Source organism: Rhamphochromis longiceps, linkage group LG1 (genome assembly GCF_057381845.1).
Source record: "Rhamphochromis longiceps isolate RC_006_pf linkage group LG1, R_longiceps_female_GT1.1, whole genome shotgun sequence".
In the NCBI taxonomy this organism is placed as follows: Eukaryota; Metazoa; Chordata; class Actinopteri; order Cichliformes; family Cichlidae; genus Rhamphochromis; species Rhamphochromis longiceps.
In genome coordinates, this window is record NC_140557.1 from 42,453,947 (window position 1) to 42,470,554 (window position 16,608).

The 16,608-nt window shown below is 40.2% G+C and overlaps 1 protein-coding gene across 4 annotated transcripts in view; it reads right to left on the reverse strand.

Moving 5' to 3' along the window:
* ano1a (anoctamin 1, calcium activated chloride channel a) overlaps positions 1-15,955 on the reverse strand; it is a 51,151-nt gene extending 35,196 nt beyond the window's left edge. For 2 of the 4 annotated variants that reach the window (XM_085409805.1, XM_085409797.1), the window contains exons 1-3: positions 13,949-14,542; positions 10,288-10,436; positions 4,642-4,971 (exon numbers count right to left, since the gene is read on the reverse strand). In XM_085409805.1, the coding sequence (XP_085265931.1) occupies positions 4,642-4,971; positions 10,288-10,436; positions 13,949-14,009 (540 nt within the window). In that variant the 5' untranslated portion in view covers positions 14,010-14,542. Of the gene's footprint in view, positions 1-4,641; positions 4,972-10,287; positions 10,437-13,324; positions 13,356-13,948; positions 14,543-15,799 lie in introns of those variants that run through there. The other 2 variants (XM_085409821.1, XM_085409813.1) reach the window with 2 other exon arrangements.
* Positions 15,956-16,608: the final 653 nt, after the last annotated feature.

Sequence of the window (16,608 nt, forward strand, 5' to 3'; positions counted from 1 at the left end):
CTGCCGCCTGGAACAACAGAACGTAGCTGTCAAACAAAACCCAAACAGTCCTGACCCGCGACAATATGAAACAGGAAAGTACCGCAGTGTAATCCATTTATTTCAACAAAGTAACTGTATTCTGAATACCACCTTTTTAAACGGTAACTGTAACGGAATACAGTTACTCATATTTTGTATTTTAAATACGTAACGGCGGCACATGTATTCCGTTACTCCCCAACACTGTGGATGGATTATCTCAGTTGTTCTCCTGGCTGAAAGTTTGGTCCTTTTACAGCATCCTGCCATGCGATTACATTTGTTCCTGACCACCGAGAACACTCACGTTAACTTTTATCGAGTGGAAAAAAAGTTAGCGTGTTTATATTATGCTAACATAGCTGTGTCGCTAGCGGTCACGTAGCACATCATTATATACCAGCTAGCCAAACTTCAGTAACCCTACAAACGTCATGCTGTTTAGTTTTCTGTCTTCATTTATGCTGGAAGTGATAGCTGAGCTGTACGTTTTAATTTGTTTCCAAAACCCCGCAGTCAGGACATGCTATATTGTATTTAGATAGAAGCTAGCGAGCTAACTTCCTGCTAACTTCTAACTCTGTTAAATGTCATAAATTCCGTTTTCATGGATGCCTGGATGTTAAACTCAATTGTTACACCTGGTAGAGCAGAACGCTGATCATTTTATTAAAGATGAAAGACTTTAGACAGTTTTTCAACTCTCAGTAATGCCACAGTGATCGTTTGATATATGGACCTGCAGCGGAGTTTAGGCCCAGACACGGCTAGTGACGTCAGACTGAACGACCGGATAGCTGTCAGTTCTCTCGTGTCTGCTAAGACTGGAGATGGCACTATTTAAGTTAATTTATTTGAATACGTGAGTGCACACATTCATTCTGCAGATAAATGATGATCGAGGATAATGTGCAGTTTTATTTTTTACATGATGCCTGTCTTTATTAATGCAATTTGAAAATTAATACATAAAAGTTGGATGTTTTATGAATTTATCCAATCCCAGCCCCGAACACGGTATGCTGAATCTTAGCATTGAATGTCCAGTATATTTCAATCAGTAGAATTTGTACAGTACCTAAAGCTAGTCAAACGTGTGGTAAAGGTACAGAAGATAAGATACAAAGGCCCTGAATGCTGTATTATATACAGTAAATGATGTGGAAATTATTTTCGCAGAGGTCATAAAGTTATTAAATCACTGCTGATACTTTAGAAAATGTAAACATCAACCAATTATTTTTGTGTCTTTGTTTGTGTGTTGACTAGTGGTGTGCGGATCGATATTGAAATATCGATTCTTCAGATACCAGTTATTTATGTTCTAGAATTGATTCTCATATTAAAATATCGATATTTTAGTACTCTGGGGTAATTTTGTAGTTTTTCCCCATTAAAAGGAACGCAGTGGAAAGAAACTATATCATTTGGATCATCTAAATTGGAAGGAACTACTTCCTCTTCCGCCTTTCATAGTCATATGCAAAACACAGTTGTGTAAATGTGTCCAGCCCCTGGCGTGCGCACTCACAACAATGGCTGAGCGTAAACGGAGTCCTGTGTGGACGTATTTTACCTCCGCAAACAGCCCAGACGCGGTTTGCGATACATGTGTCAAGACAGTGAGGTGTTGTGGCAACACCACTGACCTCATCAAACACGTCAGAGTAAATCATATCACAGAATATGATGAGCTTATGTTGAGGAGGAGGACGGGGAAGGTGCTGCTGGGGCGAGACAGACGTCTCTCGCAGAGTCCTTTAGTGCTGCAGGCAGGCAACATGCTCAATTAGCGCACAACTTCAGATTTTTTTTTTATTTCTATATGATTATTCTGCATTATTAAGCAATGAGAACAAGTAGTCTGATGTCGTGTAATCACTATGAAGCTATATTATTACTACAATTAAATAATGCAATCTGTTCCCTACCATACTCATGGAGGATTTTACAGCTCCGAGTCAGCTTTGTAGCATCAAACACCCACCCATCTGGACTTAATGCAGGAGAGACTGTGTAACCCAGTAGAAAAAACATCTTTTTAATTTTATTTTCCTTTCATTTTCCTTCTTTCTTTCTTCCTTTTATTTTTATAAATGCATTTGCACTCTTTTACCTTGAAAAATATTTTGAAATATTTTGCTGTTTTACAGTTTAGGACCTCATGCCTTTAAAAGGCCAAATCTGTAAATCTGTGCAAAAAAAATCTGGATTCACTGTCATTTTCTGTCAGGTAAAGAAACTTTCCCCTCTTGAACGTTGTTCAGCTGCACAAGCAGGGTCTCTTGCAACACGCCATCACTGTTGGGATGGTGGGTTGCAGGAAGACAGTCATTTGGAATTTCTTAAATGATCCTGAGGGTTATGGAACGAAAAAGTCAAGTGGAAAATGTCACCAGTCCTGAGCCGGAGGATCCAATTGGCTGTCCGCCAAGACACTGGACAATCCTCGACTCAGATTAAGGCAGTTACTGTAGCTGCAGCCCCATAACCATCAGATGGCATCTGAGACTGAAGGGCTTCAAAAACAAAGTCCTCGTCTTCTTGAACGCCACAGGAATGTCAATTTGGAGTGTCTTCATCTGTAGGGATACTCGCGTTCTAAATATCTGGGGTTCCTACTAGACAATAAACTGGACTGTGAGCCAAACACCAACTAGGGCTGGGTATCATCACTGATTTCGATTCAATTCCAATTCACAAGGTCCCGAATCGATTCGATCCACAATTCGATTCAATTCGAATCGGGGAATTTTTGCCTCAGACAGTCAGAAATATTATAATTCAGATAATTTTATATCTATAAAAAGAAAGCTGACACTTGTGGGACTTTGTCAAAGGTGTGAGCATCAGAGCCGATGTCTGAGCATAAAACACAGAAAAACATGAAGGTGATTTCCTGGCCTGGGATTTTATAAAAACATTCTGCAGTAGATCAAAAACAAAAGAAAACCATTAATCAACATATGAACGTTACCTGATGCTGCTGACGTGAAGCAGAGCAAAGTTACAGGTTTTATTAGAGACACAGCGTTTTGCAATTTTGCATAATTTTAAAGTTTAAATTTGTTCAGTATTGAACAGCAGAAATGAGGCTTTCTTTTTGGAAGTAAGTAAAAGGGAAAAAACAGCGGCCAACAGCCTGTAAACAACGGTAGACTTGTGCGTAACAAGCAAGCGAATAATGCAGAAAACAGATTTTTAGACAGGAAACTGTTCTTGAAGAGAGAGAGCGAGCGAGAGAGAGAGAGCGAGAGAGAGAGAGAGAGAGAGAGCTGTGCATGAAGTGTGGTTTTATCCTGGTGGAAGCAAAACAATAAAAGTCAGACTGAATCCATAACGATGTTTATGTGAAGCCCAGTTTGGATCTTCTTTTGCTGCTGGTTCAGTCAATGTTGTTTGGAGAGAGATCAAACTAACAGCTTTAGAATCAGCGCAAAAAGGGGCGTGAACACAAAGCGCCGACCCGCCGAAACATCAGAATCAGCGAGCTGTCGGCTTTCAGCCCCGACCGTGAGAAAGTTGCATCTCACTGATTCTGATCTGTCGGCGGGTCGGCGCTGTGTGTTCACGTCTCTGTGCAGAATCCGTGTTCCTGCTCTCATTACTGTCTTAGCGGTTGTTGAAATTTTGTGAGGTTTAACCTGAGATTCTGGCATTTTGGCTAAAATACATTTATATTAAAAATCATTTCAGGATTGTAATCGATTGATATCACCTTATCCAAGCCAGAATCGATTTTAATCGATAAACCGATAATCAAAACCCACCCCTAACACCAACCTTCTCTACAGGAAGGACCTCCCTATGGAGGCTTGTATCTTAACATCTGCTGGAGTGAGTTTAACAGTCGATGGTTCCCAGTATGCTTCTCTATGTGGTGCTGGGGGTGCTGTTTCAAAAAGAACATTCACAGACTAAATAAAATAATCAAAAAGGCTCAATTGTTGGTGAACTTGGACCCTCAGGAGGAAGTGTGTTCTTATTTTGAATTATTGTTAATGAATATATTTTGTATTCGTTATTGGATCAACTCATTATAGAGTGACTGTTGCCTTTTATTGAGTGCGGGAGCAGCTGACCACATGTATGAATTTCCTTAGGGATTAATAGTTTTCTGAAGTGCAAAAGAAATGAAACATCACCATTAGCTGATGATCAAGAATCAGCACATACTGCTTAGTGCAGTGGTCCCCAACCCCCGAGCCACGGACCGCTATCGGTCCATGAGTCGTTTAGTACCGGGCCGCGAAAGTTGAGGCTCGGGTGTGAAATTTATGGTTTTCAGGGTTTTTATTGTTAACTCGGTTTCCCTGGGTCTTTTCCCACGTGTTATGAATAAATCTTCTCTTTTGTTACCGGTACTGGTTTTATTTTGTTGTATTTGTCTCTGACACCTTAAAGGCCAGTCTGTGAAAATACTGTCGGACATGAACCAGTCCGTGGTGGGTTGGGGACCACCGGCTTAGAGGACTTTTTGTTAGCAAATCAGTCCTGTTATTAACTGAGAGCAGGGATAAACCTGAGCAAAAACGAACAGGATTATGTTAAAATCAAAATGTCATCATTACATTACCCTAATCAAACAATTTCCCTCACCCCAGCCCTCTCCCTTCTCACCCCTTCATCCTTTTCCAGTTCTAGCCCTGTCTTCTGGAGGTTTTCCTCAAACTCATCCCGTTTAAAGCGCTTGTCATCCTCATGATAGTCAGTCTGATGCTCCTGTGCGGCAACCTCTGGGTCTTCTTTTGGTTGTAGCGGAGCTCGGCTGCTTCTCTTGCTCAGGCTGCGCCGAAGTCGTCGTATGAAGCTGTTATCCCCAAACTTCGATGACTGTCTTCGTGTGCTGCCAGACTTTTGGATATGGTAAGTCAGAACATAGTCCACACGTCGCTTCCCATCAGAGAAGTACAGGCCAAGCACTTTGTCTGAGCATAGATCCTTCATTGGCTGGAAGCAAGACAGAGATTCAAAACATTTCCATTAAATTGTATTTATATAGCATTATATAGGACCAAAGCATTTTATACTGTAAGGTGAAGCCCCTAAAATAATACAAAAAAAATCCCCAACAATTACACCCCCCTTCCTCCCTTGAGCAAGTGGTTTAGTGACAGTGGGAGAGAAAACCTCCCTTTTAACAGGAAACCTGCAGCAGAACAGGAAGGGCCATAGAGCTGTAACTGGCTGAGGGGAGGAAGACAAATCGCCCACTGTGGAAGGGAACCAGAGAATAATAACAACTGATGATTAAATGCAAAGTCTTGTTTAAACTACTTTACACTTACAGGGAGTATCATTGATCGTCACTGATTATGTATGCAATAAAATCAGAGGAAAAATATACGACATTCTTGATATGATTTTTCTTCTCTTCTGTATTTTTAATGCAAGTCAGGCACATTGAGCAGTTTTAACCTTCAATGTTGAAAACCTCACTGATATTATTATTTAAACAGGACCGATGTTGATATACTAAACAGTACAGGTAGCTGTTGGGAGTCATGTTTACACACGAGCTACATGAGCTTTGAAGAGGCCTTGTGTGAAGTTAAGCTTTTTTACATGTAGCACACAACAGATGATTCTTTGTCAAAGGCAATGTCACTGAAATAATTCATTTGGTTTCAAGAATGGATGGCATCTGCACATTTGTTTTTCTGACACTAGCTCAATATACGGTAATATAAAACTGATACAATGCAGCTTCAATTATGCTGCAAAAAGCACCTGGATATCCTGAATGGACAGACCAAATTAACCTTTTAAAATGCTTCATATTAACAATAACTATAGTATTCTACAAAAGTGTTGAGCCACCCTAATTTATTTATAACATCTTCCACCCAAATTGAATTTAGGTGTTCACCATGCATGCAGACTGCATCTACAAACATTTGTGAATGAATGGGTCACTCAGCTGGTACTCCGTTAATTCCAGCTTGGTACAGTGACAGAATGCCACTTGTGCAGCAAGTCTAGTCATGGAGTTTCCTCGCTACAAAACTTTACACAGTCAACTGTTAATGGTATTATAACAAAGTGTAAGCAATTAGGAACGACATCAACTCAGTCACAAAATAGTAGGCCAAGTAAAATCACAGAGCGGAGGCGCATAGTGCACAGAGGTCGCCAACTTCCTGTAGAGTCATGGAGTTATTCACTAAAGACTCCAAACTTCGCTGTAACGCGGTTCACCTTTCGCGGCCTCGTTGTTTTGCAGATTTGTTTGTGCAATTTTGCACGCTTTTCTTTTTCTTTAAACAGCGCATTGTGTTCTGCATCCTGATTGGCTGGAGACCATTGTCGATCAGTATTGTGCCGTGCCGTACAGAATGCATTCAGCTTGTTGAATTGACATAAATCTTCGATCGCTAGCAGTGTGACTCTGAAATACTGTACTTTATGTTTGTACGTTTTCTCCCCAACAAACAACAATGTCGACGAAACGTTTTGCACCGTCAAACCCAAATGGAAAAGATATTTATAAATCTTATAAAGCTTGTATCTGTCTTGTGTGAAACTTGTATGAAAAGCATACAAGAGTAAAAACAGATATAATATCCCTTGAAAAATTATATAAATGAAACTTGTATGTTTTGGATACTTACTAAATATATGAAAGTAATGAGAAAGTGGCCACTTTCATGAGTAAATCATGTAAGTTTTTACTATTTCTTTTCCATATGGGAGGGCACCTGCAGTAGCACCCAAAAGGCAGAGGAAGATGCTAACCATCGCACAAAAAGTTGGACTTTGGACATAAATGAAGTAAATGAAGGTAGAAGATACTGTATTTTTTGGGCCATAAGACACACCAGATTATAAGGCGCATTAAGCAGACACAGCAGCAAGTTGAGGAGAAATTTTGAATGGTGCTTCTTCCCTGTGATTGTCTTTATGCCACGGCCACATTAAAATTTGAATTTTGATGTAATGCAGTCCAGCAGAGACAGACCAGAGAGAACTCCATTTGAATCCACCAATTAGAAGCATTTTATTCCTGATTTAATATGTTCTCAATGAAGGACCCTGGAATAACTTTGCCCGGTAAGGACATCCAGTCAAAAACTTGATAAAAAGGGCTAAAGCAGTAAGTTTGTGTGCGCGTGTCTAACACTAAAAATAACAATGAAATTAGTTCCTTCACTTCTGTTTTAACTCGAGAAGAGTGAAATCAACAATGGAGTGAACAGGAGAGGTGGAAGGAACTTTTGATAGTTATAGCCTCCCATTTTAAATTCTGTAAGTCACTATGTTTTAGAAAGGTCATTGTGTGGAAGCACAGAAAAATGTATGGGCAGAAATCTGTGCCATCAGAAACTGAAGTTGAATAAGTTAAATTTGAATTTGAATTGCTCGGATCGAATCTGAATTGTAACTTGAATAAATGTTTTTAAAAACTGAATTTGAATTAGCCCAATTTGAAATTCAATTTATTGGTTTGAAAATGATCACTAAATCGATCACTAAATTGAAATTGAATTTTATATTTTGAAATTGAATTCATTTGCTTTGAAACTGCATTTTATCCTTTAAAAATTCAGCTCTCGAATAATTTCAGATTCACTTCTCACCATTCAGTTTCAGTTCTACAGTTCAGCTTTTTGGGACTTAAATCCGGTTAGAGTGTGATTAGTGCAGATTAATAGAACTACGTTTTACTAGCGGACCGAAAGTGTTACTGACGGGAATCTACAGCGTCTTGAGCTGAATTAAGACTTCAGAAGTCATTCGTCATGTCGAATGACCAGCGGATAAACTCTCAGGTTGGTAATAAATGTATTACATGTATAAGAACAAGCGTCATGTTAACAAATGATAGCCGTACAGTAACTGTTATGCTTATTGTAGCTGTTAGCTCAAAACGCTAAAGTTAGTCAGTTTTGTCTGTTCTTCTGTAAAACAAACTAAGATTTATTTTTAGAATTAATATTTTGTTTCTAAGTGGAATTGACAATTTAGTCTGTTTCGTTTGTTCTATTTTGAAACTTAAACGCTTTAGCGGCTGCCTTTTGTGTAGTTTGCAATATTTGCCTTTATTTATCTGAAAAAGTCTCATGTTCCTTAAGTACATCTACCCTGTTGAACTTATTATGGGAAATAAATATTTAAATAAAAACAAGCTGCTGATTATTTCACATTTTACTTGTGAGCAACGGCACATTTAAATCTTACAAATATAGTTATTTGGCTTATATCGTGATAGATATCGTTATCGCCTGAAATGAAAAAACATATCGTGATATGAAAAAATCTTATATCGCCCAGCTCTACTTAAAACTAGGAGAATCTTGACAATAGGGCTGCCACAAACAATTATTTTGATAGTCGACTAGTCACCGATTATTTTTGCGATTAGTCGACTAATCAGATCATCATCCATTGGATGTAAAACTACAGCTTATTGCACCAGCAGCATCTGCTCTTATATAACTATCATTAGCTTACAGCTTTAAGTGTTTAAGGTCTGTGCTAACTAACAATAAAGACAAGATGATAGTTTATTAAATTTTAATGAAATTTGCAGATTGTTTCGGTGAAGTTTAATAGTAAATTCAGTAAATTCTCGAGCATCTCACACTTCTGATGATCAGCTGTCTGCTTGAAGTTTATTCAGCTGTGTAAAAACTATAACTTTAATCTCAGCCAAACCGATTTACTCAGGAACAAATAAAATACTAAAAAAAGCCAAACAATAACATTTTAAGTTATCTAAGTGACTCATATATCATGTTTAACCTGAGTAGCGAAAGACGGCGGTGGGTTTGAAAACGATCTGCCGGGAGTCCGGTGTTCTCGCGGCTCTAGTGACCTAGCCCCCGGCTCGCTATCGAGCTAGTGGGTAACAGACGTCTCCGAAAACGTCGGAGCGCTTTTGAAAATATTTGGTGTCCTGATAAACTGAGCAGATATTTGAGGTTTACACAGCTACATTCTCGCCTGAAAATATGTAAAACGTTTATTTTGTGACCCAGAAAGAATAATAAGAGTAATATTAAAACTAACTAGCTGCCACCATTGTTGGAAACTGAGCTGCGCTATGAATTCTGGGACACAGCTTCTTCTTCTTCTTCGGGGTTTAACGGCAGCTGGCATCCTTGTACATGCAGTGCTGCCATCTTCTGTTTCAGTCCGTTATTACACTCTTAAATCCTGCTACTTATTCCTGCGTCTTTTGTGAGCTTGCAAAGCTTCAAACGATGCGTCGACTATCAGTCGTCGACGATTTTGATAGTCGATGTAATCGTGACTAGTCGACTAATCGTGGCAGCCCTACTCGACAGTGAGAAATAATAATCAAGCTCCAAGGCATCTTATTTTAGTGCATAATAATACTGACTACATTTTTCGATTCTTTTATTGTGAAGAGTGTCTTTGTAGCATTAATTGGTAACACTGGGTGGAGTAAAAAAAGCTCGACTGATTTCATGGACATGAATTAAGAAAAAGATATTGACTCTAGTAACTGTCGAGCCTGGGATGCTACGATTGCATTAAAATTTGAGTTCCAGGCCTTTTTAAATTTTTGTTCTTGTGTCTACTTGTTCCGTTTTAGTTTCATCTGATTTTTTTATTTGTTTTTTTTCTATTTCATTTGTTTTCTGTTCTTTGGAAATTTTTGATGATTGATTTTTTTCTTTATCAATTTACTGCAAACATCAGTCATCCCTTCATTATTATTATTGCAAATGATGCATCAGGTCAAACATCTACGTCCAAACGACTCCAATCAGTCTTTGGTACAGTTAATTCAAGCTTTTGCTGCTGACAACCTGAGTGTGTGATTTGGCCTTGTCTTGCTGAAAGGAGAAGTCCCATCTTATCTCAAAGACCTCATAGTCTGAGAGCGCTTCACTCCTGGTTCCTAGAATATTTAGAAGTACAATGGGAGGCAGAGCCTTCAGCTTTCAGGGCCCTTTCTGTGGAGAGACAGACACTAGCTCTCCTTGTAAGATTAGGCTTCAAACTTTCGTTTTTACTACAGCATATAGTTAGGACTGGATCAGGTGACCCTGAATCCTCCCTTAGTTATGCTGCAATAGCTCCAGGCTGCCGGGGATTCCCGTGATGCACTGAGTATTTCTTCTTCAGTCACCTCTTTTCACTCACTGCGTGTTACACCTCCCTGCATTTACGGGATAGGGTGCTATAAATTTGCAATTGCATAGCAGTTGCAAACACATTCCTGCAGCCACCCCCTTCACATCATACAGTTTCTATGTATTTCTGAGACCTGTGGAAACCTTTATAGCAGATACCTACTATAGACTCATTGTTCTTTGCCCTGGTGACAAAATCCACGTCCAGGTTCTTCTCCTCACTACAGACCGGCTCATAATCAGCACTCATAATTGTAGGATGCGTCTGCTGCAGGCTGCTTGAGTGCTCACAAGATGATAGGGGGCTAGAATCTGAGGAGGAAATCAGAAATGCATTTAGAGCTTTTTAAAATACAAATCATGTTTCTGCTGAACATTTCACTTTTGATGAATCCTGAAAAAGAAAGTCCTGTTAAATCTGCCTCAGTAAACAATAAGAATACAATGGCGCAGCTCTATTAGTACCACTAATTCAAGTTACTGAATTTTGTAGATTTTTCAAACTGTCTCAGGAAATCTTGCCTTTGTTGTCTCACCGCAGGTTGTGGTATTGCACACCGCTGATTTTGACCTCTATTCTCTGATATTTCACTAAAACTGTTGAAAATGAACATAATGTGATAATCAGCAGTGTTGACACCATCTTTTGAAATGAAACCACTTTCCCAAGAAACTGCTCATATCATTTACACTGAGAAGCATTCAAATAATCCAACCTGTCACGGTGGCTCATCAGCAGACCCTGACATCTGCTTGGTTGCCTTGCTATATCCCTGATAACGGAACGAAGCATCCTGGAGTGCATTTAGAATCAATTGTCTCAATTGTGTAAAGCTTTGAAAGTTACTGTGCTATAAAATACACTTAAGATTTTTTTTAAGGTGCAATCTTCGAATATTTGGTATTGAGGATTCATCAAAGCTAAAGCCCTGAAACCCCCCTACAGACAGACACGTCTCACTGAGTTATATCCTCTGTTTATCCCCCATTTAGGTGATATCTAATGGTAAGTGGACTGATTCTAATATAGCGGTTTTCTACTCTCCCGGAGCACTCAAAGCACTCAATCCAACATGCCACATTCACCCAAGCACTTTCTTATAAATTTCTTAGTGCTTCCTAGCTAACATTCATACACATTTACACTCCGATAGATGCATCAGAGAGCAACTTGGGGTTAGTATCTTGCCATACAGCCTCGAGGAGCCAGGGTCGAACCACTGACCTTCCAATCAGTAGATGACTTGCTTTACCTCCTGAGCAACAGCCACTCCCATGGGTGATGCTGACACTGTCTTTGGATATCCAAAACAGCGATACCAGGCCTATTCCAGAAAAGGTTCTTAATATTTATTCAACAGTATTCTACACACCAGCCGTCTCTTATAAATTCTCTGAGTCTACTAGAACAAAAAGATGATAAGAAAAATATGTTTTTCTCTTTAATGAGCAATGGTAATTATGAATACATGTATAATGTTTTTAAATATGATATGCAGAGCAGTCTGTTGATCAATAAGTAATATTCAGTTGAATATACTAGTGTTCAGTTCTTTACCACGTTCATAAAGGGCTCTCTGTAGCCCACCAACGTGCTTATACAAATCTATATACATTTCAAAAGAACACCGGTAATTCGATCGATGTTTTTAATCTATGATGTATTTTTATTTCATTATTATGAGCACATCACAGATATATGCACCCCATGTTTGGCTTTTTGAAGAAAGAACTTGAAATTCAAGAAGAGGGTTGCCACTCTCACAGTGCTGTGTTAAACATGGAGCTGGAGTCAAAGTTTTCAGAAACCAGAGACTATTTATGGCTATGTCCACAATAATGCGTTTTCATTTGGAAACGCATCTTTTTCTCTCTGTTTTGGCCTCCCGTCCATGCTGCGTTTTCACTGTTGGAAAACGCAGCATTTTGAAAACGGTGCTTTCGCGTCGCAGTGTGGACAGCGAAAGTGCAAACTTTCCAAAACGATGACACATGTTAGTCATATGATGCAGTCATGTGACCAATCAAACTAAGATAGCGGAGGGCATTATACAGCAGTTGTTTTGTTTGCTCTCAGGTTTGACAGCCCTATTAAAGATTAACATCAGTCTGCACGCGCTCCTGAGAGCTTTTCTTCAAATTCTTTAACTCTCACTCGCTTTTGCAACTTTGTACTTTTGTGTTACTCGCAGCAACAACTCCAGCTCATTGTTGGTCCATTTAAAAAAAAAACTCGGTGCTTTTCCTTGACATTTTGCCGCGACGTTTCAACGAGCTGGAAAGTAAATTAACGGCAGACAGAAATGAGGCAGGCCGAATCTTCTTGGTTTCACGCATGCGCAGGACTGGAACGTGAGCATTTTCAGACGTTTCAATGTGGACGCACAACTCTGAAAATGACTGAAAACCCTAGTGATGTACCTCATCTAAAAGTATTCTGAAGTACTCTCTCTGACAGAAATATAAAGAACCTCGTGTCTTAAGAGGTTGTGTCCATTTACGGCAAAGAGCGAGGACATACTCTTTACTATGGACGTACGTATTAGGGAGTTTTCCCTCTTTGTCAGTTTCTATTAGCGAAAATTTACTAATACTGATACAATAAGATATAAGTGGCAGAATGCCGAGCCATTTCAAAATGACCACCTTTCTACAATTCTGTATAAAACACGCGTACTTCAAAACCCAGTTAGTTCAAAATTTGTTTGTTTTATTAAGGATTTAACTTTTCTTTTTTTTTAAACTTTCCTTGACCTTACCTGGCCTGCCCACACAGACACACCTCGAGTAATGTGTGCAGTAACCATAAGAGAACAAATATTGCCTGTTTATACTCAAGAGCCTGAAATGCCAGAGGTGAAACTGGTGTTGCTTGTATGGCATGGTGGATTGGTCATTGTGTGCTACATCAGGAATTCCTGAGCAGTGTATACCACACGCGTGCAGCTTCACATCAACAGCTTTCTTTGGAAATTTCTATAATTAAAATGTTAAAATTAAATGCATATTTTTATGTTAATATGTGGAAATACATTTGTTACATTACATTCATTTACTGCACAAAACAGTGTTGAAATCTACATTTTTGAGAACATCTCATTCAGTGAGGATGAAAACAATGTGCTCCTCGAGATTGACATTAAACTTTTTGATGCGGTCTGTTCTGGTTCACAGATTTCACACAACCTAATTGAACCTACCAATAAGCTGTGACATGCCACAGCACTCTACCCGACCTCACAGACAAAAGGAAAGATCAACAGGTGAGCCCAGTGCAGCCTTCAGTAGCTGAAGATCCAGGCAGTTTTCTCAGGAGCTAACAGGGACCAAGACAAAGTAGGACACTGTGTCAACGCAACGTTGTGTATGTGGTCACGCTCTGGTCCGTAGAAACATGCAAAGCAAGTATTCAGTATTCTGTGATTTAGCCCCAGAGGACCTGCGGGCTAAATCAGAGAAGCCATTCAAATGAAAATGGCACGTTGTTTATTAGCTACTACAAAATCTGAACTAGCCGTTTAAAGGTCAAGGCTGGTAAAGTAATAGGAGTTCACTTCGGTACTAGCAGGCCTGCGTGCAAGTTAAATGGGCATCAAGTCTACGGCACTCAAAGCCATCAGCATCTTAATGTAGCAACATGATTAGAGACTATGGCGCAGCACTACAGCCCCATCGACTCTGTATCAGTGCGCCTATGTGCCCAGCTACAGCCACAATACAGCGAAAGCTACTGAAATGGCTTAAAGGTCTTCCCCGGATGACAAAAATAGAGCTTTATTTCATCATCATCAAACTCATTCCAGCGAAAATGTTAAACCTCTTACCGAGCTCCAATGCGCTATCATTTTGGTCCAAGCTATCCGCCCGCTTCCTCTGACGGTCCATCGGAAATATGAAGGCGCTCAGGGTTCCACAGATACCCTACCAAATCTACAGAAACATGGCCCTCTGCTGCATCATCTATTCCTCACAGCCGCCCGCGCTGTTGCATGGAAACGCTGGACTGAGAGCTGCCACCTACCGATCCTTTGGACAGCTCGGAGACTAAAAGCAACTGTTTCCAAAGAAACTGCACCAGAGACGCGACTGTGTGACTGCGATGAAAAGTGGAGGTCCTTCAGAATTTAATTAGCCCCGTCTACATGAAATGTGTCAAAATGACCATGCCCGTGTGTGCGAACACGTCTTTTGGATACAAACAGCACAGCATTAACGCGCGGGCGCTCAGCGAAAGATCGTGCTGAAAAAAAGCCCCACAAGCATGTTGCATTCATTTCCATGATAAAAACAGGGAAACGTTTCACTCGCGGTTGGGAATCGTAAATATCTCCGAAAAGGAAAAGCTTCATTAACATACATTATTAGTAGCAGTAATATATATAATAATCAACAATCATATGACCCCCTATGAGCAAGCTGTTTGGCAACAGTGGGAAGGATAAACTCCCTTTTAAGAGGACGAAACCTCGGGCAGAACCAGTCTCAAGGAGGGGAGAGGAGGAGGACATTTACATGTCATTTACAAGCTGAGAGGGCGTGTACAAGACATGACTGTTCATTTAAAAGCACAAGACAAGTACTAATTAAATATGAACGTTGATTTATGGCAGTGAGACGGTCATTTATAAGACAGCTAAGCAGGTGAGATTCAAGATTTCTATTTGCATTTTGCGCACAGGACCAACAGTCCATGCACATTGGAATTCTTGTGCAGAGGTCAAGTTACATCCATGCTGTCATTACATTTAAAGACAGCATGTGGACATAGAAACCCGACCTTGTCCCACAGCCCTCCATTTTGGTGGATGTAAGATTAGAGATCTGCTGTACAAACAGCTGTGATGACAAATATTTAAAATGTGCACTAGCAAATTAGTAAAGAAATGCAATGGGAGCTCAGGAATTGCTTCAACTGTAGAGCTTATGATTTCCTGTCAGATGTGAATGCCGCATTTTTGTCGAGCCTGAGCATCACTGAGTCAACTGGTGCCGCCTACTCGAGCTGGGGTCTTTTCCAGTGGGTGCGAGGTGAGCGTAAAGTGGCAATCAGGAACAGACTGATCCAAGCCCGCAGAAAGCAGCTATGGACGTCTATAAACGCCGCCGCAGTCTGAGATATCGGTCTGCTCTAAAGAACTCTGTCAGTTTAGGACATTTTCTACCCAGACCAGAAAGAAATGCTTCTTCTCTCCATGTTAGACTGCAGTGTGTCTGCTCTCCGTGCCCACAGGGGGAATGCTCGCCAGCCTTCAGTGTGACTGTCACACTGTGACACCTTCTGGAGAGTTAATCGCGAATATTGAGGTCTAAACTCTCGGAGACTGGAAACGACGCGAATGAACCGCGACCGATCCATTTTGTAATTCATGAAGCAAACAACTGTAAGCGCGTCTCCTTCCGCGGGCCAGCACAAACACGACTCTCGAAGATTTAAATGAACGCGCATAGGCAAACGCGTATCGCGTCGTTTGACGCAAAACAGACAATAAATGCATGTTTTTAAAGTCAATCAAAGAGAGAGAGATCAGCTATCACACACCATATAGACAAATGACATAAAAACAAACAGGCTGAGCTGCATTCTGCAAAAAGCATAAAGAAAGCAGGAGACAGCAAGTGCAACTTTCCTACCAGTTTAAAGGAAAACTGTCTCGTTGATAGTAATGAATATTTACCTGTTTTTCCGGAGTTGCAGAGCAAAGTTTAGTAGAAGGTAAATGCAAGTACTGACAAGCTAATACTTCCCTCTCACCTGTACAGAGAGGGTGGAGGAGGAAGTGCCTCTGGTCTTCTCAGGTAAAGACTCTCCTCCCACAACAATTAAGTAATTGGTGGGTTGTGTGATGTGGCACTGTACAAGCATGGGACTGAATGGTGCGAAGCCCACAGAGTACATATCCAAAAGCAAATAAAACATGCATGCTGTGACTGTCAGGCTGATAGATGTGATAGCATGAATTTCTTTATTAAGGATGGATGGACAGAGGCAAGGCAATATCACAAATGCAGACAGGGAGGCAACTCAGAAACAGTCATTCCCATACAGGCATGTTCAGACTTGCAGAAGACTCCTGGTAGTTTTCCAGTTCTGAAACACACACACACACATCCTCTGAAGTCATGTTTAAGGACAGAGCAAATTTTTTAAAGAACAGACAAACTGCATATATGTAGGAAACTGTCTTGTTTTGTTGACAGTAACCAGGCAATGTGCAATGCGTTGCAGAGAAAAACGAACAACAATCGGGAACCCTTCTTAAATGTTTTCCTACCAAATGTTTCAGCAGCATGTGTATTTCCCTATTCAAAGTGCAACTTTGTGTGCAGAGGTTTCCTGTTTAGAAAAGGAAGAGCTAGTAGTAAAAAATCCACTAAAAAATGAATGCATGTCTTGTGCATTGCTGGTCTAGAACAAGTGATCTAGATCCTTTTCTGTGGGTCCAAACCATGCAAAGATAGTGTCCTGTTACTCCATCCTGATCGT